The sequence below is a fragment of the Pipra filicauda genome, unplaced genomic scaffold (assembly GCF_003945595.2).
Source record: "Pipra filicauda isolate LSUMZ 115617 unplaced genomic scaffold, ASM394559v2 scaffold105_size2325265_pilon, whole genome shotgun sequence".
Classification (NCBI taxonomy): domain Eukaryota; kingdom Metazoa; phylum Chordata; class Aves; order Passeriformes; family Pipridae; genus Pipra; species Pipra filicauda.
This window is the reverse complement of record NW_024103496.1, coordinates 1118374-1145206: the sequence shown is the minus strand read 5'-3', so window position 1 is coordinate 1145206 and position 26833 is coordinate 1118374. Positions and strand designations below refer to the sequence as shown.

General features: G+C 36.3%; 1 protein-coding gene across 2 annotated transcripts in view; it reads right to left on the bottom strand.

The window, feature by feature from the left end:
- The window catches only part of LOC114002847 (GTP-binding protein 10-like), a 52611-nt gene extending 30286 nt beyond the window's left edge, over positions 1-22325 (bottom strand). The window contains exons 1-20 of one of the 2 annotated variants that reach the window (XM_027749191.2): positions 22160-22325; positions 21736-21798; positions 20207-20268; positions 19062-19171; positions 17090-17166; positions 15585-15683; positions 13590-13739; positions 13288-13465; positions 12411-12531; positions 9901-9949; positions 9695-9816; positions 9012-9228; positions 7975-8139; positions 6600-6718; positions 6039-6157; positions 4905-4986; positions 3609-3801; positions 2937-3074; positions 2038-2114; positions 783-977 (exon numbers count right to left, since the gene is read on the bottom strand). In XM_027749191.2, the coding sequence (XP_027604992.1) occupies positions 783-977; positions 2038-2114; positions 2937-3074; positions 3609-3801; positions 4905-4986; positions 6039-6157; positions 6600-6718; positions 7975-8139; positions 9012-9228; positions 9695-9816; positions 9901-9949; positions 12411-12531; positions 13288-13465; positions 13590-13739; positions 15585-15683; positions 17090-17166; positions 19062-19171; positions 20207-20268; positions 21736-21798; positions 22160-22310 (2487 nt within the window). In that variant the 5' untranslated portion in view covers positions 22311-22325. Of the gene's footprint in view, positions 1-782; positions 978-2037; positions 2115-2936; positions 3075-3608; positions 3802-4904; positions 4987-6038; positions 6158-6599; positions 6719-7974; positions 8140-9011; positions 9229-9694; positions 9817-9900; positions 9950-12410; positions 12532-13287; positions 13466-13589; positions 13740-15584; positions 15684-17089; positions 17167-19061; positions 19172-20206; positions 20273-21735; positions 21799-22159 lie in introns of both variants that reach the window. The other variant, XM_027749192.2, reaches the window with a different exon arrangement.
- Between the last annotated feature and the right edge of the window lie 4508 nt (positions 22326-26833).

Here is a 26833-nt window from a genome sequence, read left to right as displayed (position 1 = left end):
CTGTGCAAGCTCATTTTCCGCTCTTGCAACACATATGTTGGACACATATGTTGCAACAGGCCCAGCTCATTGAGGAATACTTTCTGTATATTCTTACTCTCAAATGCTGAACAAGAGAGGTAGAATCAGTTCAGGTAACAAAAGTGCAGTTATCACAATGCATGACAATCCCTCAAAAACACTAGTATGAGATTTTAGATAACTGGACCAACTGATCTTACTTTCAGAAAGCAGGAGAAGGTGAGACAATAGATGAGAAAAAATGCCAAACACTTGCCTTATAACTAAAGCTGGAAAATATCTATACCTGCTCATCCTCAGCATGCTGGGAAGCCTAAAGCCCTACTTTCTGAAGTAATGAAGCTCTGTGAATATTCAGCCAAGGGAACTCATAACAGAGGCTTACATTTTGTTTTAAGAAGCAGATGTAGTTGTAATTGGTACTTTTAATTGTTATCTGCTACAGATGAACACAGCTGCAACTCTATAGCAACATAATGATAATTTCTCCTCACACCATTGCTGATGCATCACTGATGACACTGTATCATTTTTCATGTTACTCTCTAAATACTGGGAAAATTGTAGTATTTGGGAGGACTGATGTTAACCTAGTGTAATTTAAAGGTAAAATTTTGCTGCTGAGACAGATTACACCATTTTCAAGCAAGGTAGACATATAAAAGTCTCAATATTTTATAATAAGAAAATCTGCATATAAATTGACAAAAAAGCTTACACAGGCTTTACTTATTTACATATTTAAATACTTCTTGTCTTACTTTTCTATATGTTTGGTTCTCTTCTTGGATTTCTTGGTGGAGTTGACTTTCAATCAATTGGGTCTGTACAGTATTAACTGCTTTTCCAATATCTTCTGATATCTTTGAAATTCTTTCCAAGGCATCCTCATCTGACATAATAGGCCTGAATTCTTCTTTTAGTTCTGCACGTATTTCACTCCAAACTTCTCCAACCTGCGTGTGAAACAACACCACACTATTTGATATTGATCTCATTTTTCAAAATTACTCAATCATTCAAAATGTAATAGAGCAACCATGTCTCTCCTTACTGTTGTTTGACTTCCCAGAATTTTTATGCAAGGTTAGCCTTAACTAACGCTATGCCAAATTCATTCACGAATGAATTTGCTCCCTAAGCCTTCCCAAGCCCAAGCTTGATTTCACAGAGGAGTAACTAGACTGTTGATAAGTACAGAAATTCAGAAGAAATATGGATAACTCTTAAGATATCGAACTACAAGAGCGAAGTGTTGTGTCCTACTGCCTGCTCCTTAAAATCTTAAATTGCAGACATTACCAGAGCAAACTGCGACATGAGGCATGAACAGAAGTTGGAATTGTCAACCAAAGATCGAGACTTGCTAGTTCCTGAACACTTCAACCTCTCTTTGAGAGACTTTGTTCCTAAGCAGAAAATTGGCATAAACTAAAGGATCTTTTGAGCAGGATGACTCCTACAATGCTTGTTATCCTGTTATAGTTTCCTATAGGCATATCTTTCTTAACTTTAGACAGGATGGATGGATGGTTACTGCATGTGGGGATAAAGATGGGAAAGCACAGAAGAACCTTTATCATAATGTGTATTTAATATAATTTTTAATAGTGTCCCCCATAACTGACCTTACTGCCCAAAAAGGCAATCCTACTCTCCTACTTACCAGTCCTGCCCCAGTTTCTTACTCCTGGTGCATTCCTGCTCTTGAGCTGGCAAACAGTTAAAACTACTTTTTTCTGAGGTGTTTTTAACTAGCATTAGTTTCTAGTCTTATTTTCTGTGTGGTCACAAAGATTTGTAGCAGTACAAGGGATGAGTCTGGGGATTGTTGCAATGCTGGAGGTGGGCTTGTTTCTTTTGATGGAAAATACTGGTTTATACTCTGTGAAACTATAGGTGATTGTGACATAGGGGGCGGCTTCTGAAGGATTATTTGTTTGTCGTATCCTGAGATATACTTGTTATTTTTGGAAATGCAGATGCAGTAGTAATATTTTCTTGAACAATACTCACTTTAAAGTCAATATAACGTCGAATGATAGCAAGTGTAACAAAATCCTCAGCAGATAAGCCAGGTAAATTTTCAAAACCTAAAAGAATATTAATAATTGCTATATTAACAGTATTATGAATTTATCTTAAAATATAACATTATAAGAGAAGACATTATTTATCATATAATCACATGCAAAATCTTCATCACACATACACCAATCAGTCATTCTTGATCCTGAGCAGCTTTTAGCTGATAAAACCCTCGTTTTCTCCACAATAATTCTCTGAACAAGAATCTAAGTCGAATAAGCAAACAATATCATGCTACTACGAATACAGCTATTGTTACATTAATGTCTCCGAATGTTTATTTACGAGATGAGTAGAGCAACATAGCTCTATTTGGCTGTGAGGCTTCTGCTGGAGTATTGTCAATTTTGGGACACTACAGATCAGGAAGAATTTGAATCAATTGGAAAGACTCCAGAAAAAAAATAATTAGAAGCTCTGCTGGAAAATGAGAGAAAATGAATGAGTACTGTCTTTCTAAATCTAGGGAAATAAATGTAAAAGTGCTAAAATATGCGAAAGAGATATTCTGTGTGGGAAAACAAATTACAGAGAATTTCAAGCAAATTTCAGGTTTAGTCTAACAAAAACTCTTCCTAATAATTAGAGGAGTCTTCCTAACTTCCCTAATGGTAGGGGCAGCAAAGTACTGAAGAAGTATTGAAATCCCCAAGAATAGGGACTTTTAAGAACAGAATGAGCAAGTATTTATTAATAACAGTATTGGTGATGCATCACAAAGTTCTCTTTGACCTTTTTTTTTTTTTATAGTGACTTTATTGATCACCAGGGAACAAGTTCAGTGTAATGACAAATAAGACACTGACAAGGCAATTCACTGGTCTTACCCAACTTGCAAAATAATGAATAAAGTTTTGCCCGCATGTTCTCTGAAATTTCCATGATGGCAAAGCTGGGACAGCTGGCAGGCACAGGAATGACCTTTTGCTGTCTCTGGAAGCTGCTAGCAATAGGTCTCTTCATGTCTAATAATTTCAAAACATAAAACCAGAGGAGAAGAATGAAGAAGTAGTATGTTCACAAACTTAGAGGAAATCCAACTTACTTTGTGGACACCATGAATCATTTTGATAGTTTGGCCAGCAATTTGAACATAATTCAGGCCAGGAAATTTTAACTGGCATGATTAAAAATTTGGGAGAACAGCACTCACTTCTTTTTACAACACATAACACAATGCCTTTTGTGGAAGAAATTAAGTAGTTTAACTGTCCAGCATTAGAAAAGATGGTCATAGTTTTGTCCAGTATCTGGTTCATTCCTAGCTGATGTAGAAAATGCCATATAGTGGCCAGAAAGAAATGAAAATAAATGAATAAATAAAATAAAATAGAAAATAAATGAAATAGAAGATCTTTGGGGTTTGGTAAGAATTACAGCATAAAGCTATAAATGCTGTTATTTACTTTCATCAGGTTCAGACTACAAAAGCAAATACTGTCATTATTTTATCTAATCAGTGGAACTGCTCACAGTTTCACATGCATCATAAAACTTACCAACAACCCTTCCATGTTGATCACGTCTGACTCCCAGCTCCAGCTCCTCCTGTCTCCATAACTGTATCAGAAGGCTAGCTGCTGTTTGAGCTTTCTCCCCTCGCCAGGTATTGATGTGCAAAGTGGTTTTAGGGTTGCCACAAAATTCAACCAAGATTCCAAGAATTATATTGCACAGGTTCTTTTCCTTTAACTTGGTCAAGGGAAAAGGAAAAAAAAATTTAAACTGTTCAAAACAGGGATGCCTATGTCTCCCTTCAGAGAAACTGTGTAACGTGTAATCAAGTAACTGCAAGCTTTTTATCACTACTATTCGCACAAAACTTGTATAAACTTGTAAATCTTTCAAGTTTCTGGAGTCCTGCCATGCAAAGCTCCATAAATCAAGGAACATGAGGGGAACGAGTGTAGGATCATATAAGATGTGCATTCTTGTGTGTAGAATTACACAGCAGGTTTTGTGTACGTGCCTCCAGGCTCACATGCTGGCGAATATACTGCTACCAAGATTTATTGCTGTGAGAAATAGACTACGAAGGCAGTGGCTGAGCGGGAAGGGTCACCCAGAGGAGCTGTGGATGCCCCATCCCTGGAAGTGTTCAAGGCCAGGTTGGATGGGGCTTTGAGTGACCTGGTCTAATGGAAGGTGTCCACGCCCATGGCTGCGGGTTGGAACAGGATGATCTTTAAGGTTCCTTCCAACCCAGGCCATTCTATGATTCTGTGAGTCTAAGGGTCTGCAGCCTTAAGGACATCAAGGGCTGACAGTACAACCAATGACAATGAGGAGGGAATGAATGGAGGAAGGTGCATTTTTATTTTGTAAAAGGTGAAATGTCTGTGCCAGCTCTATATCCAATACCCCTGAAGTAAGCTACACAGACAAAATACACGTATAAAGTAACTTTAAACATAAAAACTTTTAAAGCCATGAAGTGTATACTAACCCTGCTCTTACTAACTTCAATACGAAGTAGAGAACTGAGGTACTTTTCTAAACAGAGATGTTATCCAAAGTAAGAGCACAGCTAGAGTTTTCTTTTGAAAAATAGTATAATTTTGTTAAATTAAAAACTCCCTCTGTCAAATATTTATTAAAAAAAATAAAAGCAGACACATGGAAGATCCTACAATCATTTTTGAGCAGATATCCAGGTCTGTCTCAGGGAATTACATACACTGATTTTTTTATTAGTATTATAGTAGTCTTAGGAGATACTGTAACAAAAATAATGCAGTTTTACATGTTGTTTTCCTATTCTTTCATTCTATAAAAACAATAATAAAAATACCTACTGCCAACAAATCCAGAAGATGAAAAATGCCCTGTTTTTCAAGAAAATGATCCTCTGCAATGTAACATCCAATGACACAGGACCTTAAACAGAAGTAATTTCACCATGTAGAGACACTTTTATGCTTTAGAACATTCTACAAGCATCTCATTTATTTTACTGAATTGCGCAAATATCTTTGGTATGCAATACGCTTCATACCTTCAGGGAGTAGGAAAATCACGTTTCATATGCCTTTTCATTTACACTGTATAACTAAATATGCCCTGCTTGACTGTTCTTTCTCCTCCTGCAGGTGGCATACCTTCCTTGTACCAGCCCAAGAAATTTGGCAAGTTCATGTGAATTGGACTAGAACGTGCATTGGAACTAAAACTAACTCAGTAAAAGATGTTGAAATTTAGCTAGATCATGGCCCTGATCTGGTTTATTGCAGGGCTCTGCAAAATCAAGAGGGTGAGACAAGCAAGACTTGTGTTTTTTGGCAACAGTTTGCTTCTCCTGGCTTAAAATCATCATAAAGCCAGCATTCTTGTTGCTATTGCTTCCTTAAATTGCCTCCTTCTGTTATTTCCTCAGTTATGGTCATTACAGAGAAATGAAAGGGATTTTCTGTATCAGTCTTTTCTCCCAACAGACATATTTGGTTTCCAATGTATTTACCAACCTCTGCCTTAAAACAAATTAACTTTTCCTATCCTCCTATGTATTGGCATTCTCTAATAGCAATCTTTAAAATATTTCTAGCCCAATATAGCCAGTTTACAAACACTTCTTATGCTTACACAATTTTCTGCTAATATTGGTCTATTCTTGCCTTGTTTACTTCTGTGAAGTTATTTACAGACTCTAACCATATACCTCTCTTAGAAAGTCTTGAGTAACTCTGCATGTCAGGAGGTCACTGTGTGGGGGGTTAGGCTGTCATACTGAATCCCTATTTAGAAAACCTTACATGCAGAATATTCAATTTCTTTTCCATAATTTTTAATTAGTCGAATTTTATGAAGGATTTTTATACATTATAAATAGAAGAAAGGCATATATGTGCAGAGAAAGGATATAGTATTGCAGGCCTAAAAATTACAAGACTTGACATTTTTCAGAGTTACTGCTGCTAAAATACTTTACTAACCACACGCAGTCAAGTGCACTGAAGAGGAGATAACTGTGGCCTAATCCACTACATAACTCCTTTGGATCCATCTTAAGGAGCGGGATAAGTATACCAATTCCTTCATAGCTGAAGACTTCCTGTTGAAACATTTAATTAAAGCAATACGTTTCTTAAACAACATTTACTAAATAGGAAATATGTAAGGAAATACAATGCAAACTGGGAAATGTAAATATTTGCATTGTAATATTTTTTAGCCCACTTGTTAGACCAGGATATAGACGTTATGACATACATAAGAAAAAGAGATATTCAGTTTTTCCAAAGTGCTAATCTCATTTGTTTACACACTTTCATATATTAATTTCAAAATCATGTAAGTTAGCAATTAAATAGGTTCAACACTTCTTAGTAGATTTCTGAGTGGTTTTGCACAGAAACCAGTTGCCAGACCCAACTTGTTAGCAATCAACTACAGTTGACATCTGCTTTTGAATTAAAAAAAAATCAGTATCCCTTAAATGAAAATATAACAAGTTTTGACATTTTCTGCACAGTATAAGATAGAAAGATACATACCTTTCTGTGGAGATCATTTTCACAGAGAACAGACAAAATAAATAATGTATCAGCTTGGATTTCCAGTAGAATGGCATCTTCTTTCTCTTTAGATTTGTTTGCTGCATACCTTAGGATGTCTGTAAATGAATATATTTTATTTATGTGAATGTTCAATACACAACTCAGAATTCTATTACAGCTGCTACTTTTCAAAAAACTCAAATTTACACTAAGGGATTTTTAAAGTAACCTACTTGTCCTGTTCAGTTTTATCTCCTGTGTTTTATAATAACTTACGGAAGTGCAGCATTGATGCTGTAGTTTCATGGCCTTTATTCTTGGTGGCACAGTTTTGGTAGCAATTTGCACTGATCAGTCTCTGTGCTGTCCCTTGTATTGGGCCAGTACAAGAAATTCAGAGAACTGATCCTAATTCAGGGACTCTCAGAAAAAAGCAATAAACTTACTGGTTTGCCCTACTGTACAGCTTCACAAACATTTGTACTGACAGTGGAAATGTAGAAGAGACATAAAATACCACCACTGCTGAGAAAATCAGCCTTGGAACCACTATGTGAAAGAGGACATTAGGACACAAGACTCCCCCAAAGCAAGAAAAGCTACTTAAATCTGATCTGTCAGGTATAGTGTTAATTTTGCTTTCACTGGAAGCTGTAAGTTTTCACAGTTTTCACTGGAGTTCAACTGAGGCTATAAAATATTTTATTTCTAGGTTTTCTATTAGAACATATTCTTTGAATTCCAAAGGATCTTTCCTGTTTTGTTTCCTTCAGTATGACTCACTCAGAGTACTGAAAACTTTTCATTATTGTAAGAAAAGAACTTAAACCAGTTTGTATTGAACTTAACCCCAAATTTAATAGTAGGTATGTGTTACTAAACAAGAAAATGCTCGAAAATTGCAGGAGTAGCAGTTAAGCAGTTTTATTCTTCTCTTATTCTTCATGTTGTTCATATAAAAGTACATTGTTATTAATTTTTTTCTACTCTAAAGAGGAGTTGTGGAAAGTGACACCATAATAGACTTAGGCAGGAAAATACTCATGGCTGGAGTTCCTAGGGACTACCACAATGAAAATACAAGATGTAACAAATGCAATATCATAAAGGGAGAAGGGACAGCTTTCGCTTTGAAATTAAATACCTGGACTTCTAGAGCTGTCTGTTTTGCTTAATTCATTGTATGTTGTAATGTAAAAAAAAAATTAAAAATCAAATCAGTTACATCTTGGATTAATTATTAGAGGTTTTTCAGTTTTTCAGCAGTCAAAGGAATAACACACTAAAAGCACAGCACACCAAAAAGCACGAACAGTCTTAGTGTCAACAGAAATGCATTAATTTGAGTACAGCAATACAAATTGTGCTTTACCCAGTAGCTGGCTAATTGCTCCCTGGTCACACAAATTAAGGTTCACAGCATCATCGTAAATGGAGGCAACAATTCTCAGCACTCTGAGGCTGTAGCGCATTTGTGCAAGTTTGTTGCCACGACCACCTGTTCCATGGAAACTGTTACCTTGACCAAAGAAAGGATCTGTGGAGCAATCACAATGAATATTGGGTTGGCACAGTGTATGCTCAGAATAATAATGTCTCAGGAAAAAAAAAATCAGCGTAAGCTAAAAATTAACAAAAAATCCCCCTTAAAATTAAACAGGATTCTTGTTTAAAACCCTGTAGTAATAAGCCTTTCTGTGTAAGGCTATACTTTGTACATGCATAAGCAAGGTATGATTTTGGTGAACATTTAAAATCATTTTAACATTTTTTAACCATACTAGGTTAATGAGCAGTCTTCAAAACTGAAAACATCTGCTTTAGCATGACATTTAATATCAACCTTTTGATATCCATTCGGCCCAAATAAAACATAAAAATATCTAAATAGATAAATAGATAAATAGATAAAATAGATAAATAGATAAATAGATAAAAATATCTATCCCAAGCAATCTAGTCACTAAAATTGAGCGCAGTTAGTTATCTTTTTGCTTAGCCCATACCTGATGCCTACAAACCATCTTTAGTCTGGAAGCTGTCTTACTGTGTACACCTCTGAGTTAACATGTCCTCCCTCACAGCAAGAATTACTGGTTGGACTTGCTGCCACAATAGAAGTATCTGACTGGCTTAAAACACGGGCAGCAGAGGTGTTTGGCTGCCCGTAGAGTTGAAGGAATATCAGTATAGTGGTACACAGGAAAAGGGGCAACAGCTTATCCTTCAGTAGAAAAAAAAATGATGGTTGATTATTTTTTAGAAACATTAGCTTTCTAAGTGACCTACCGAAAAAGAATCATTATGAATTCATGAATTTTACATTTTTCCTTCCTGTCAAAGAAAGAAAGTACAGTTGAACTGTGTTTTGAGGTTACCTATGTGTGAAAGCCATGAGCACTTACTGACCTTGGCCTATACACCATTCTAGAAACACAAGGAGAAGAGTATTCGCTTGGCAGGACAAATATTTATCTATTAACACAGGAGCCACGGCAGCTAAAACAGCAATTGCATGAAGCTGTAATTCTTCATACTGGGCAGCAGACCAGTCATAAAATCCAGGTTTTTGATTTGGTTTTACATAATAAAGCAAAGCTGGCATCACATCATTTTCACTGAGGAGCTGCAGAGTTGAGACAAACAGAAAGAGAGACATCTTGCAGGTTTCACAAGCAAATAAGAAAAATCTAAAGCAATGAGTCAACTTTATCTGTCCTACACTAAGAAAATTACTTTTTTATTGAGAAAGCATGTCACGAACACTGCAAGTGTTCTTTATATTCTGTAGCTTTCCCACAGGTTGTGGTTTCTTAAACTTTATTATGTTCTTCACGTGTATTTTAATAATACTTTGCAATCAGTTGTCTGCAATTTTCCTAGCATGGTCTAAGTTTCTAACTTTTCTAAAACAGAAATTGTATGCTGCTTTAAACAGCAGGATTTGGCCTAAGCTATGTATGATTCTTGATTTTGAGAACAGCTGATTTCAGTGTACTAAACTATGCCAGATGGACAGCTAAGTAATATTCATGTGATTCCCTTGTCTTTTTTTCCCCACATAATGTATCTTCTGTTCTGTTACAACTCACCTGTGCAGCAGATGGATTTTTAGATAAGACTTCTATTATGTTAAATAGTAACTTCTTCATCTCGAAGTCCTCATAAGAGTAGGTAAGTTTAAGACCTTCTACCAAGGGATTGGGAATTTTCACTATGAAGTAAATTGTAAATGAGTTACAAAAAAATCATCATCAAAAGCAAAAATAATGTAATTATGTAGTATGAAATCTCTTACCTTCATTAAATGTTGCAAGTACTATTAAGAGCTTTGTAAATCCACTTTCCTAATAGACATTCGAAAAACATACATTAATTAAATTGCAGCAAAATTAAGACCTATAATTTATTTTAGTTTTGATTTGTTTCCTCAGAATATGGAGTTTAATGTATCCTATGGCAGAATAAACAGACTTTTATCAAAGAAGAGATCAGCCATTTGGACAGTTTACAATAACAATGACATCCCTAAGGGTACAATTAGTTAAATCCATGTTTCATTCAGTACAAGTCTGAACTTCTATGGGGAATTCCCAAACACATGTATGCGTTGCTATAATCTACCACACAAGAAACCCCTATTCTCAGTACTCTTAGAATTGTGGGTTTTAAAATGCGTTTGTGCATGTTTTTACATCAGAGTCATCAGTACATATAATTTTGTGGCTTCAGTTGTGCATATTAATACACTTCAACTTCAGTGCATTTACAAGTAAACATATGAAAACCGCATGTATGGGCAGCATGCATTTACAAATACCACATATTAAAAGTTCAGAAAATAAACTCTTGTAATTCGTAGCTCTTAGAGAGCTAACAGAAGGACAGCAATGTGTAATAAAAGTATGGATAAGACCAAGGCTGAAAGGTGTCTATGCAGAACACTAGAGGCAAAAGAGCTTTGTTTCTGAGGTGATTAGAAACCATTAGAAACCAGGACATTGCTCTTCTTGAGCAACATAACACATTAGCTTGGCTTCAGTACTGTGGCAAAGCCACCACTGAGCTTTCCACCAGTTCCAACAGGAGCAGAGCTCACAAAAGACTGTGGACACATCCCAGGAGAATCAAGCAGTTCTAGTTTCATAGCAGCTTTTTAGATGCATCCAGAGAAAGCTGGGCTCAAGTTTGTTCAACCTAGCTCTGAAAGTTAGCATCCACCCAAATGATTTTAACAATCAGAAAAATGTTGCAAAGGTAATTTTAAAGAAAACATTGAAGTATACAACTATATCACCTGTTAGCTTTTGTCTCTATGTTATGAATTCTCTGTACAAAGACACTGTAAAGTGATTAAATAAAAAGCAATATTAAAATTTACTGATGTTTTCTCCTTACTGATTAAAGCAGTACTAAATTCTGATGGAAACCAGTAAGCAATTAGCAAATAGACAATTTTGTTCTAACACAGAGATAATATCCTTATGAGCTTTACTTTACATATATTTTTCAGTTTGTTTGTGGTGAGAAAACTATTTTACTTTTCAAAGGCTCAGGTTTCTGTGCCGATTTCTGAATTATGTAAAATACAAGATTGACATTTCTGAAGTTGCTTGGATGGTATATTAAGAAAAAAAGGGAGCATTCTGAAGCAAATTCCTCTGGTATTATCTATAAAGCAGGATTAAATGGTAATGTTAATGCTTTTCCAATATTTATACCTTTTAAAATCTCTAGGAAGGCTGAGAGTACAGAATTTAATTTATTTTAATATTTTCTTTGCATAGAAACAATTTTTGTTCATTTTAGAATAAGGAATTAAAAATATGCGTCCTCTTTACTTATCTTATAGGAAAAAACTGCCCTATTTCTAAAGCCCAATAAACAATTTGAATGTTTTATACATCAAATATGTTACTGCAGTAGTATAACAGACATTTCATAGTAGTTAGCCTTAAATGGAAAGCTTGAATGAAAAATCTGTAATTTTCATTACAGATTATGAAATCTCTTTAGTAATTGGAAAACTTCTACTCAAGTAGAAAGCAACACATTCCTTAACAGCCAACAGATCTACAGGAATCTGATTGCTTAATTATTCAGTTCATATGCCACAACTTCATTTGAAGTTCTAAATCTCAACTGTAAAACAAGAAATGAAAGGAGTATTAACATCTATAAAAAGTTAACTTCTCTTCAGGTTTCTCATAAAAATTCCGAAATATTACAGAAGAAAGAGTCATCTACATTTCAGGCAAGTCATGATAGTGCATTATGTGATCTAGTCTTAAAAAGAATTTATGTGCCTCTCATTAACTGGACCTAAGTAATTATTTTCTCAGCATCTTCCTTAGAGCTTCTGAGCTGATTTTGGACAACCCTTCTTGTTGCTGGTTATGAGGCACAGATTGAATTTGGGCCATCTGAATGTAGACTGTACTCCCATATCTTCAAACAACAAATGAGATTTAGTGCAAAAACTCATTGTAACAGAATGGCACATCCGAGAATCTGCACAAGAATACAAGAGTTAAGATTAACTTTTGCACATAAATAGCATTAGTGTAATTTTCTAAGTATCTAATAAGGCTGATGCCAGTGCTATTGGCTATTGACCTCCAGATCTGAAGTCTCTTTGAGGTAAAGACAATTGCCTTTTTTTCATTAAGAATGCTTTCTTGCTCAGCAAATCCAAGAAAAAACAGCACTGGAGACACATTAGAATAAATATTAAAACTCTAGTGGGGAAAATTACTGAGCAATATAATAACAAAGGACAGTCTCTGGAATATAACTATAAATACTTACAATCATAGGTACTGCAGGGTTTTCAGCTAGTAATGTGGCAATCACCAAGAGGTCATTCCGTAGCTGATGATCACAGTGCCGGAAACCATGCAGGGCGTCTACAAATACTTCTTTCAAAGCACTTTAAAGAAAATTAAATGCATTTTACCTTTTCCTTTCATATTCTAATGTTAGACAGCTCTACAGATATGAATTCTCATTATGCATGGATAAAAAGCCTTAGGGTTTAACTGGAGGAGAAATAACATAGAGCTTTATTATAAAATGGATTCTTAGTGTACCACTAGACATCCAACTTAAGTAGACATGCAAGGTGCATGTATTACAAATTACACCTTCCACTGTTTGTGTTATAATTAATTAACAGAAAGACCTAATATTTAATCAAGCATGGAACTGGATGTTGTTCAATGATTATTGACAAGAAATGGTCTAAACTTAAATAGTTAAAACACTGTAACTCAGTAAGGAAGAACCTGTTATTTACTCCAGCAGAAGATCTAGAAATAAGCCTTGTATATCATAGCACAGAACTGCCTACTAATTTTATAACATAAGCACTTCAGCGGTGAAGGAATACTGGCCTGCTGAGACTAACATGCAAGCTTGAAAATGCTGCAATGAACTTTTTCATCATACAAAGCACTAGATAGGGCTATTCCTCCTGCAGTATGCAGCAGAACACCTTGTTCTTGCCCTATAACAATCACAACTGTGTGTGACAATACTGAAAACTTAATGAGGATGTAATGAGAGACCTCCCTTCCCCATTTGCATTTTCTCTCAATTAATTTCAAGCAAAATGCTACATAACAGCAATGCTTTAGATGTCTCCAAAATTACAATACTAATTCATAAAATGCTTCCCTGTACTTACTGAACACATTCCAAGTTACTGAGCTGATTAACAACTTCTTCTTTTGAGGCGTTTTCTAGCAGGTTCCATAGGATATGTGAGGAGCGGAACACCAGCTGTCCTGAGGGATCAGCACTATTTAGATACAAACAGAGCCTGCTGGCTGCTTGGGCCTTCATCATTAGTCTGCAATTTGCTCCTGAAATTATGAAAATCTGAATAATTAATTCCCTGTAGGTCAGTAATTGTTTTAGGTATGTTCAGAGAACAAATGGTCTAAGAACAGCAGTAATGAGATTGTTGAAAGAACAGTTCGTACTAACCAGAGCTGGAGAGATGCTGGAGAGCTTTAAGTACCCACAACTTCTCAGTAAGTTGATTTTCAACTAATGCTAGTGACAAAACAAGAGTTTCTGCTAATCCTCCTAATTCAGCCATCTGGATTTTATAACTTGCACTTGTTGGCTGGTAACCTGCACATACAATAGCTTTAGTTTTGATGCAATAAATACTCAGAATTTTCATACATATTTTCATAAAATACTCTTCCTTTCTTAAGAAAGGATTGACAACTATGTATCATATTTCCTTAGTCTTAAAGCACTTTAAAAAAAAATACACAATAAGACCCGCTTTTCTTACATCTGAATAGTGCCTAAAGCACATCCAACAGACACCCTCAAGCAGATTTAAATGCTATATAAACAAATTAATTGCTTCTTAGAATTTACAGAATGAAAGCAAAAGCAGGCTTAGAGAGAGGTGAAAAACTTTCTTCAGTCATGCAATAAGTTGTTGGTGCACAGCCTAGTTCTCTTCTGTAGCCTGTTCACTACAGACTTAATGCCTCCTATCACCATATTACTTAAAACATCCAATCTTTGATTTATAAGCTTGACTTTCTAATGTGTTCCTGATTTTACTTTTGGCCATGCATATGCAAATCCGTATTTCATTACTGAATTACGGGGAGAGGGGAAGCATCGAGAAAATATATTTATTTTTACATAGTAACTCATGAAAGTAAAGTTTATCTTAAACAGCATAAATATATATATATGTCAAACATCATGAAATATAGGATTGATAAATAGAGATAATGCACACAGTGAAAGGAGTTTTAACTAAGCATAAACTCTGATAGGTTCCAAGTTGATATTACTTTATAGATATGAGAACTCTGCAAGATTAAACTTGGCAAGAGTTACATATATACTTAGAGATAAAAAATTTGACTTAAAAAAATCAGACTGAAACACATTCTTCATTTTGTGACAACGTATCTGATTTTCTAAATCTGAAGAAGAAGAATAAAATCTCTCAATATTTAACATTCACTTATCCTAATGGAATTATTTACAGATACAGAACTAAATGTACACAGAGCTGCTTGCAAAATTTGAGTCTTGTTTAAAAGGTAAAACCAGATTGGAATGCTTTCATATTTCTAGAATCTTGTGAGGGCTGTACCAGCTGAAGCTTGCTTAGGCCTCCTAAAATAAATTAAAACTACCAAGGGAGCACAGGAACTAGTGCCACGCTGCAGGAACACAGCAGAGGAGCACACTGACATCAAGCTTGCTCCCCGACCTGCGCTCTGGATCCACACTGTGACAATGTTCACCTGAGGCTTGGCTGCTCATAAATCTAGTGCTGTCTCAGGGCACATCATCCTGTGGGAGGGGATCCATGACTGACTTTGCCTGATAACAGCCCCTGGCACCATCATACGGGTCAAAGGAATAAATACTAGTGGATTCTGGTGACAGTTTGCATGCCTATCCATAATACCAGAGGATCATGCCTGAGCTCTCTGTAGCTTCTTTCTGCAGAGACAAGTCACAGAAATTATTCAAAGCCTATGCTCAAATGGGTCTATATGATATGAACTCAACAGAATTTAGATGGGCTCAGATCTATCCCTCACAAACAAACACAGGTGAAACCAGAGCTGCTTCTCGCCAGGCTACATATACAAAGTTGAAAACTACATTCTCTTCTTACAATTCTGATCCTAACTAACTTTGCTTTTTTCCCCTATTATCCACATTTCAGAGAACTTGTGAGCACTTCACATTTTCTGGATGCTATTGAATTCCATAAATGTAACAAATAGTTCCTTATACATTGGTGAACTAATTTCAGATTTTGAGCATACATTTCTATAAAAACATGTTAATTGCACATTTGCCAATGCCATATATTTAATATATGAGATAAAGTAACCGTATTTATAAAGAAAAATTAATCCATAGCTTATTAAAATAGGCATTTCAAAGTAGCTGGGATCATAAAAAAATAAAAATACTGTGCTTCACCTGAAAGTAGTTTTCCTGGTAGCTCCATTTTATAAAAGCTAATAACACACTTACAAATTTGTATTCTAACTTGGGAGCTTGGCACTCTCATCAAATAACCTGTCAGAAACAGGAAAAAAAATTGTAATTTACAAACTTTATAATTTTTTTAGAAAGTATTTTTAACACTTCTCTTTACAGCACTTAGTATTTCCTTTGGTCATATCCCTTACAAATCTGTAATTTAATGCAAATTTTGATTATAAAATATTGAAAGGACAGAGACTCCCACACTGAAGAGGACAAAGGGGTCTTGGAAGAGTAGCATAAGTTTAATCAAAAAGTTATCTTCTCTGCTTTATGGCTACACAAGCTTATAAGAGATTGTATGGCATTCCAGAAATTGTGGAATTCTAAAGAAAGCTACTGCACTAAGCTGTTGTCATCACTGCCATGTCAGAAACTCTGCTCCTAGCAGTTATGAAATCAAGGGAGCACGGAAAGAGATCTTTTTCCACAAGATAATTTCATTGACAGCTACCAGTGCCTAGTATGGACAATATAAACCACCTTTCAGATTTTAGTGGTTTTTTGGACATGTAACTCTGAAGAGAACCTGTAACTACCTGAAACCAGGTGGTCATTCTGCTGTCTACCTGGATCTGTGAGAATAAAAACTTCTAAAAGTATTTTTTTACCCATTGGAAAGATAATTTTTTTTTCCATGAGTGACAGGCTGATTGTGCTACCTTTCTACTATTTAAATCTTACTATTAAGTGAGCTGATATATCACTCCTGCTCTATTCTGAATCCTTTCTGACCTACAGTGCTTACAGTATTACTTTTTTTTGAAAATCAGAAATGTGACATGCAAAAAGATGTAAAAGGGTCGTAAAAAGATATTTTGGTATTAAGAGGTCCAGTGACATTAAAATATGATTTTGACACCTTTTCCTCAACAGCACTCTTAAAACATATTTCTGAAACATAGACGCTCATGGCTCATATGCAGCAGGAGGCTGAAGCCAGAAACTACTACTCCTAGTAAGGCATGGCATTAAACTGCCTTGCATTTTGTCTTTGTAGGTGATAGGTCTCAGGCTTTTGGGTTTTGAAGGTTTGAGCTCGGAGTCAGAAGTTACTGTTTCTCACTTGTGTCTTCTATTTGGTTTCAAAGAAGCAGGAAGGACATATGTTCCTTTTATCCCAGGTTTCAGTGTTTATAGTAATACACGAATTTCTCAGATCAAAATTAAATGAAAGAGGTTATATTCAGGTTTAGTTCTTCATCTGTACTGATAAACTTATCTCACTTAGCTTTTGACAGTGGCAAATAGGTAATTCTGCTAGCTAATCTCCACATTAGCTGCAGAGCAAAGTGAGAATGGTTCCTAATACTAAAAAGCAGAGAGGACTGAATGAATAATTAAAAAAAGTTACCTACATTTACTAAGAAGGTAACAAGAAATTAAAATCATGCTAATAATACGTTTGATTTTATTGTGGCATATCAGGTTCCACTCACCCAGTTGTGCAATGCATTTTGAAACTTTAGTGGAATAGTTTACTTCATCAGATGATTTCTTTTTTTGAAACGGTAACCTGCAAAATGGAATTTAAAAATATTACAACTATGTTTTAATCAAGTCACAAGAAAAGTTCAACAGCTTTTTTCTTCTTCCTTGATAATTTTTGCAAATAAGGACAATGAACACATTCTTTGCAATGCTGATTCTTCACTGAAAGTTCCAGGTTCATAATCTGGCAATTACATGTTGGCAATTAGCGCTACACGTCCATAGGTAATATTTTCATAATGCATAGATCATGAAACAAGAAATGCTAAATAAACAAATGTCATTTAAATGTGGAAGATAAATCCTGGAAGCTAGGCGCTATCAGGCTATTGCAGAGCTAGGTTATATACTGACACGTGCAGAGGTGGAAAAAAACTGGATCACATCTCTGGGCAAGACCTCTTGAAATGGATAAAAGTAAAACCAACAAGCTGACTCCAAATAGCCCAACAACAAATTTATTTTTAAAAACCACAATATTAAGAAATATTCAATGGCATTTTAAAACTACTCAGATATGATATAAACATGTAAGTGCTAAAAACTATCTAACAGCAAACATTACAATATTCTGCTGAGGTCTCTGCACCGCACACTGTGGAAGCAGCTTTCTGGTACGTTTACCTCTGTAAACACTGCCAAAGAAAAATAAAGGAGAGAGCAAATAATGGAAGAAATGCAGGGGAAGGTGGGGGAGGGAAAAACAGACATTGGAAAAAAAAGTGGGAAGAAGACTGGTAAAGAGAAGCAGTTATGAGAGAGTCGAATATTTTACTACAGGAGTTCATGTATCTGAAATTAAACTGTGAAAAACAGTCTCTGCCTCTAGTTATAGACTTCTCTGTCATATGAAGTAGCAGTGAATTGTGGTGGAATTTCCACAGTACAGAAATTAAATCAAAACCCAAGGGTGCAATTTTCCAAAATATATGCATTGCAAAACCCACAACTATTGCTGAACTGCTCTAACAGACGAAAAGTCTCACAGCTACATTTTATTGACTTCATACACTCATTCTCAGTTTTGTCATGCCTCTACCAAATGCCAAAGAAAATGAAACTGTGATGTACCTTCTCATTCTCCACTGTGTGGCAGCAAAGCAAAGCAGTACAACTGATGGTGCTTTAGGGAACTAAAAGATTCAGTTGATAAGTTCTATGTTTATTAAACCTAATAGCCGAGAGGAAGCCATGTATTTGAATATCTGTTTTACCATGTCACTAATTTTCTATCTGACAGGTTTTTTTAATCCTTTTTCTCTTCATTTGTAATTAAATACAGAAGTAACTGTAGTTACAAACATACTATAAGTAATTTTACTGAATTATTGAGGAGAAAACTACTGACAACTGTGTGTAACACCTAAATTCTATTCTACAGATTAAGATACAGTATGACAATGAAAATGCCCAAAATTTCATGCAATACATTTTTAAAGTAAATATAAATCCTACATCCTCCAATTACTGTGGTTTGTTCTCTTCTGCAATATGGCTTGTAATTTGGTAAAGCTTACCTTCAAGTACTAAAGTGTCTTTGTGTCACCCTAGACTATAAACTCACTTAGGGAACTTGTCTGAAACAGCAAAACTTATCTCAGCACTACTTGGATGGTGAATCTTCTGAGGCCAGCAGTCCCAGAATGACTTAAGCAATAAGACACAGTCAATAAGTTTTGAATGATGTAATACCTAGCTCCACAGATACTGAACTGCTAAACTGAGTCCCTCCTTCATGTTAAGAGAAATTTGACACATGGAAAACATAGTTCATAACAAGGAAAGGTGATATAAAGGATACCTTGTAGATACGGGTGTTCGTAGACAGATTCTGTATGGATAGGTGACTTGCCTTAGAAAATGTATAAACATGTTAATAAGCAGTGTTTAAATCTCTAAAAGAGGAGTGGAAGTACTTACCCAAATAATTTAATAAGTTCACATAAAGGCTCAGAGAAAGTTTCTTGTTGCTTCATTTTTTCTGAACACAGGTTAAGAATTTTGATGATTTGTTCTAAATCCTTAAGGGGCTTTTAATGTGAAATTAAGGAAATCAGATTGTCTGTACTGCTATGCATCAGAAGAAAAAGTTGAAAATTGTATTCAATGTTGAATGTATACTTCAATGACATGACCAAGAAAAAACAAGACCAATGCTTTCAAAGTTAGATGTCTAAAAGAAGCATGTGAGTCAATACTGAGGCTTTTCAAAGAAGCCCTACTTTTACAGAAGCATAACTTTTGCAGATATGATTTAGGTGTCTTAGCTGAACTCACCAGAAGTTCAGCACTAAATTTCTAAAACTGAAGGATGAAAAGTTTTTACATCCTGGTGTCAGATTTACCTGTCTAAATTCTTAGACAGCCTTGTGGTATTTAAATTGTTTTCTACTCTGGTCCCAAGTGATTAAGTGAAGTTTGAAAATCTGGACCCAAAAACATACTATCTATTTTAGGGTAGAGGCACAAAATCAAAACTGAACAGATAACTGAGACTGAGAAATTACTACCAATCCACTGACTCATAGAAACTGCCTGTAAGTACTTTGCCACAGCTCAATTTTGAAGTAATGTGAGAGCTCAAATCACTGTGCAATTAGCTGAACTGTATGAAATTAATCACATTTTTCCATATGCCCACACCCTTCCTAGTACTTCTGATTACTCCATTTGTACTGTAACCATGAAAATAGTTTCAGATAAATTAGTTTGACTTCAATTTTTTTTAAAATGCCTCCTTACTGGAAGCCATTGCTATTTTATTTGCTGCTTCTTAAATAGTGATAATTATTATGCTTGTCTATTCTGACTGGAAAGTACACAAATTACATTTTGGACATTTTCCACCACTGTACAGGTGAGATCCCTCTACTGAATTTTGTGGTACATGAATCTAGTATCCAAGAATCTTGCCAATCTACCAACCCTGGCTGAGTGTGCACAAGGAGGCCAATGACAAGGATGTCTGTGAACCATCCCTGGTCTCCATGCTTTGCAGAGAAGTCAGAGTATTACCATATATAAACCACCATGACTTCAGAATTCTACAGTGGCAAAAAGGATACAATCCCGTTTTCAAAATGCTTGACTACCTTCTTGAGAGTTTTCAGCTGCTCTTTTTCCAAATCTTTCTTAAGTAAAAGAATGAAAAGCAGGTTTTAATTGCAGTTTGCCTCGGAACATTAAATGATTATGTTTATCCCCTTTAAATGAAAGTGGAAACCAAATTAAAAAAATCACAAGACACAATGAAATTCTGAAAGTACTTTGCAGCAGAATTAACTCCTTGATCAAGTTTCATTTCTAAGTAAGAAATCTGTTCTCTTGTAACTGAAGAGGCTTTTTAAAACTCTTGTTCAAATGAGTAGATTCTTTCTCTTAAATTCTTTGGGATTCTGTGGAAAGCAACTGAGAAAACCAAACCCATATCACACATGACAGAAACGTGTACACATGTAGATCTAAGTGGCTTAGAATGCTCTGTGCCACTAGGAAACAGCGTTCAAATTCAAAGCTGAAAACAACTGAAGTGAGGATATGTCAGGGTGTGTCAGGGATGTGCAGCGTTCATTCCAGTGCTTCTGAGTGCCTGCAATTTGAGGCAGGCCAGGAAATTGTTTCAGGAATCTACAAGCTCAGAATCCTTTCGACATATTATCATATATCTTATGCTCTTTATAGAAGCAGTAAACAGTATCACCCAGCACGTTTTTCTTCAGTCAGTAAGTCTATTCTATCAGCTCTGCATCAAAAAAAGGGAGGGGAGATACCTGAACTACTTATCTTTGGGGCATTAACTTAAAATGTGCTAGGTTTAATCAAGTTGTTGTTTTAAGAATATAAATTATCTGTATTTTGGATCAAAATTAACTGATGGTTTAGTGAATTGAATCTGCCAAAACATCTTGTGGAGACCAAAAATAGTCTGTGGAAGCCCATGAGATGCTGCTTTCCTGTGCGCCTAGGCAGTCATATTTTTCTTCAAAAGTGAACTTGGTATATTTCTCCATCACCTCTCTGGAGAATTGTTTGCAGTTAACTTGGGAAATTACAAAAATTCTTTACATACTTTCTATAAGGTTGTATGTATTTCTGTTTCTCAGCTGTAGGTTCCAGTACTCTAAACTCAGATGAGCTAGAAATTTTGCACATCTAGCTTTTAAATGCACATGTTTTGGACATTTTCCACCACTGTACAGGTGAGATCCCTCTACTGAATTTTGTGGTACATGAATCTAGTATCCAAGAATCTTGCCAATCTACCAATCTACCAATCTACCAATCTTGCCAATCATTTTTTTTAAGTGCCTGTGTGAAGCCATGCTGGCTCTTACCTCTCCCTATATATATGTGTATGTTTTAATATAAAAACAGAACTGATACTATTTTCTATTACAATGACCATCTTTAGAAGTGTTCAAATACCAGAACAAATACTCAGCTTTGTGCTCTGTAGCTTCAGCCACCTGTGCTGCATATAATAAACTCATTTGGGTTTATTTAGTGCAGGTACTAAAGTAACTGTTATAAAACATTTGTCTATGCCCCATTACTACCTGTGTAACTGGGATAGTGAGCTATCGGGGTTACTTACAGAGTCCGAACCTTCCAGTAGTTTGATGACGTGATCCAAATCCACTGATCTTAACTGTGTATCCTGAAAAAGTCACACTTTAAACTGTTTGTTTCTTTGCTTGTTTTTTTTGAGATTTATGTTTAAAGGTGCTTAAACCTTAAATTGTGAAAGAGCCGCGTTGAACCGACATGAATCTCTCCAAGGATAGGTAAATCCAGGCTCTGTGCTGAGCACAGACCAGGGCTTGTTCTCAGCCCGACGAAGTGGCTGGCCAAGGCAAGGCAAGGCAAGGCAAGGCAAGGAAGGGAAGGGCAGGGAAAGGCAGGACAGGGCACGGCACGGCACGGCACGGCACGGCACGGCACGGCACGGCACAGCAGGGCAGGGCAGGGCAGGGCAGGGGCTCCCGGCCGGAGGTGACCTTGCCCAAGGGAGAGCTCACCTGAGCGGTGTCCGAGGCTTTCCTGCACCGGTCCCCGCCGCTGCGCGGGGGGCCGGGCCCCGGGGAGCGAGGGGCCGCCCGCGGGGCGGGGGGCTCGACCACGGCCAGGGAGGACATGGTGCCGCCCGGCCGCGGCCCGCGCCGTTGCCATGGCAGCGGGGCGGCGCCTCCTCACGCAGCCGCGGCCCGGCCCGCAGGGGCCGCACTGCCGGGCCCTGGGACCGCCCCGCCGCGGTGTCGGGAGCTGGGCCCCCACTGGAACGGAGCTTGGAGGGAGAGCTTGGAGGGAGAGCCTGGTCGATCAGTAACGTCTAATCATGAAAAAAACTACCATGGGAGACCACTTAGATAAACCCCAGACAGGACAGACCTGCCTGGGGTAGCCTGGCTGCGGGGAAGAGGAGGAAAGGAACCTTTTCTCTGCATAGACCAATACAAAAAAAGTAATAAAGGCAGGGACAGAAGCACATGGAGATATGAATATGTTCCACAGTGAGCAGGTGTGGGAAGCTTAGTTGGCACCCGGGATTCGTAGATGACACACCTCTTGGGCTCGTCACTTTACCTTCCCTTAATAGGATTTGGATACACTTTGGACAAGTTGCACATACATAACTTTGGATATGCACATACCCCAAGTCTTCCACTGCAGGCACTGTTGCTACCAGCCTCAGTTTTCATTAACAAATAATTAACTACTCTGATTCCAAAGAAACATTTGAATATGTGAATAAATTTATTAAATGCTAATATGGATGTTTGAATCTCCAGACAGCTTTTACAGGAAAAGGATTGATAACAGAAACAAGGAAGAAACCTTTATGGCTCTGACTGTAACCAACACAGTTCTTATTTTCATTCTTTCCAGCTTGCATTCTACACCCCTCCCATTTCATACCTGCCTTCTTCAGAAGTGATCCATATCATGTTTAATACTCACATACATTATAGAGCTCTCTTTCCATCAAAGGGAAAATACACAATACCACATATTTTGTATTTGTATATACACACAAATATCCATCCACTCTCTGTATTTAGTAGAAATTCAACTCCAAAATGACAGCAAAAATATAGCCTAGCATATATAGGATTCTAATTTAGAAAATGCTATGGCTCCTTTGACGTGCAGAACATCCCAAGTTGTGATCATAGGAACACAGGTCATACAAAGATAGGACCTGCTGGTCATTATGTAGTGCCTTCGCCTGATGTGATAATGGAGCTGCCAGTCTTGGATCTGGTGTTTGACACTTTTCATCCATCCATGTACACACATCTCTCCATTACTCTAACCATTTTACTGGCCCTTCCATGTTCTAATTAAACATTTGTTTCTGCGAACATTCTGTTTTGTATCTGGGCTTACGCTGGATGGAACAAGATTTTCTATTAAGCATCTGAGATTAATTGTACTGACAATGCTTATATGTCTGCAGGCAGTTAACAATGAACAAATCGGAATAAGTTGTTTTTTTTTTTTGCTTGGTGCCCAGATAGTAACTGAAGTTATATAAGCTGAAGTTTTTAAGTTTATTAAAAAAAAGCACTACCATTTATTTTCATTGTAGCTTAAGTGATTTGAAATTTTGTTGCTTGTGTTTTGAATGACAAATGTATAGAGAACATACATAAATTGGGCAACTTAGTCTGTAAATTATAAGCTTAGGTCACATGCCATTTGTTGGTTCACTGTTCCAAAGATCATATTGCAAAGCTCCATTTGCTCACTGTGCACCTTATTCAAAATTAAGCTTTTAAAACTTAGGATGAAAGCTACATGTGCAAGTTTGACTACAGGGATTCTGCTGCCCTTGGCAAATGGCAAATGTCCCATCCTCAAAAGCCTGCAATCAACTGTGAAAATATTTACTTAACAGTTTTCTGTCCCAATTAGGCTTATATTGTGTTTTTATCACATCTACCTCTTCCATTGGTAATAGATAATATTTGAGACACCAAAGCCTTACTTCTGAGTTTTGAATTTTATGACTTACAAATGTTAAGAAATGTTTTAAAAATATTTATGTAGAGAGGATTTTTGTTTTGACTGAGGACAAACTATTTTGGTGTGAATACACAGTTCAGCAGACTCTGTTCTTGAGGCAAACTTAAATTCAAAAAAAAACCACAGGACTGTGTGTAGGACACAGCTGTGTGTTAGAAGATCAAAATTCCAAATCTAGGCCTGCCATTTATCTCCTGTTGACTTTGCTGAATGAATTATTTCCTCTACCCCTCTGAATTTGCTGTCTTAAGAAATCATGTTGCAAGCTTTTGAAGGACTATTACTCAACACAGGATACACCTTTCATGTGCTGCATTGGGGGTCTTCAGCTCTAGTCAAGTGATATCCTTTCCCTGGCTATATTGAACCTGTAGACTGTCCAAAGCCACCTGCACTGTTTACCAAATATGACACTGAGGTCTTTATAGTACACAAATCAGAGACTTTTTAAGAATTAGTCTGTTGACTCCTTGACTTCCTTCTTATTCTTGTTTCTTTTTTTTTTTTTCAGTCAGTTCTGCCAGAACTCCTGTGTTTGATATTCAGAGAAAAAAAGGAAAGACCTGTAAGGTGGCTGGCAGTAGACTCACCCTTAACCTGTAAAGTCAACAGAACTTCCAACATCTGAATTTACCTGCTTATACTATTAAAATACAGTGTTCAGGTCACCCAGGTCACTGGGTGGTATGGATTTGAGGGGAACTTTCACACTGATTGTTATTATTGTAAGGAAACCCACTAAGTCACAGGAGACAACCTAGGCTCTTGTACAAGGTACGGCTGGACAAAGGTGTAAGTTTGGGGCCCCAGCTGCTGGTGTAGTATCAACATTCAGTAGAACAAGCACTGAGATAGAGAGATGCACAAACATATTAAATATTCTGAATTTTAAAAATACCTACATTCCATTTGGGAATCTGGGAAGGCTGGGAATCTGTAACCTAATGTGAAAGCAATGCAAATGCTGCTAGCTCCACTAACTCATGCATCTTTACTTCTCTGAACTCAGAACAGTTTATGCTGCTGATCTATAGCTGTGCAGGATTTTACCTCTCATGTATTGTTTTCCTCTTTCCTTTTATGGTGGCATATGTCTCTTTGGAAAAAAAGTTATGTATTTTCATATGAAGGACTGCAAAGTGCTTCACCTGTTTGTCTCGTTTAAAGAGTTTGCTTTCTCATACACACAACCAGACACCTGGCAAACTTACTTGAGCCTAGCAGTCTCACCATGGCCAAACTTTTTGTTTGTTGAATGAAAAGTGGATTGAATATATCCTGATAGTACTGTAGTGTTCACTTGTGTGTTCTGAAAGTATGGAGCATATCTTACAGCAGGATATGGAATATAGCTATCCAGTGTGTCCGCGTGAAAAATCTGTTATCCGGTTATTGAAAAAGAAAGAAATTGCCCCCTAGAGTATTTTTATGAACTCACATTCAAGTTTTATCTCTCAAAGAAAACGTTTATCAGAGCACCCATGTATTAGAAAGAAACACAAGCTAAAAATTATTTTGCATAAGCACAGAAGAAAAAGCAAAATACCTTACATTGATTTTTATTGATTTTTGTGTAAAACACAGTCTGTGGAAAATAGATAAGAGCATTACTAATAATTTATAATAGCCCTGTTCAGAGAGACAGCACAAACAGTCTGACAAACACAACTACAAAGAGAATATTACACATGGGAGACATATTATGCTCACTGAAAGACACTGCCAGCAAGGCTTGAGAAAAAATATATAATGATAGAGATCACTGTTCAAGTCAGTTCAATGTGTCACTTATTTTAAAGGCTGTAATCTAATTAATTAAAGCAGTATCATATAACGATTCAATATCAGTACTGCAACATTACTCATATTGACAGAAGATACTACAGGATGAACAGCCAAGAAATCAAAACTTTGTGTATTAGGAGATGCACTGTCTGAAAGAAGTTATGCATGTGCATCCATTACCACTGCATATATGAAAATATTATACTGAAAAAAATCTATCTAATTTTTATGCACCTGATATATCTAACTTTGAGAAGAAAGCTGCTTCCTAACTATATTCATACCTGTGAAATTTATAGCCACTTGGGAACTTATTACCTTATATTAATCAATAATTTCCTTTAGTGCTAGTTGGGCAGCTAATACCATATAGACACAAACATACAGGCACACTATTTTATAGGCAATTAATGCCAAATAAAAATCTGAATGTACTTTCTCATGTTCGCACATCATATAATTCACAATGTTGGAACAAAAAGTTAAATGTGGCACCAATTCACAGTAACCATTACCACAATTGAGAGAACTTGCAAAACAATTACCAAATAATTAATCTCTAAATAATTCAGGAACATGGGTACTTAATTAACTTGCACGTAGGTGCCACAGTTAACAGAATTGTAAGATAAAATTAAGGACACATGTCTACTTTAGACAATGTTAACAAAGAATACCTTAATATCCATAGAAAACAAATAACCTGTTGCTAAATACATAGAGGTCTCCATTTTACGACATGATGTGTACAGTTTTGTATCACATATTAAGCACTATGTTTTTAAATGTAGAGTAATGAATAGAAATAAAGCTATTTCATTGCTTATTTTCATTAGGCAGCTAAGTAATTTATATAAAGCTACACAAAAATATTTTTCTAG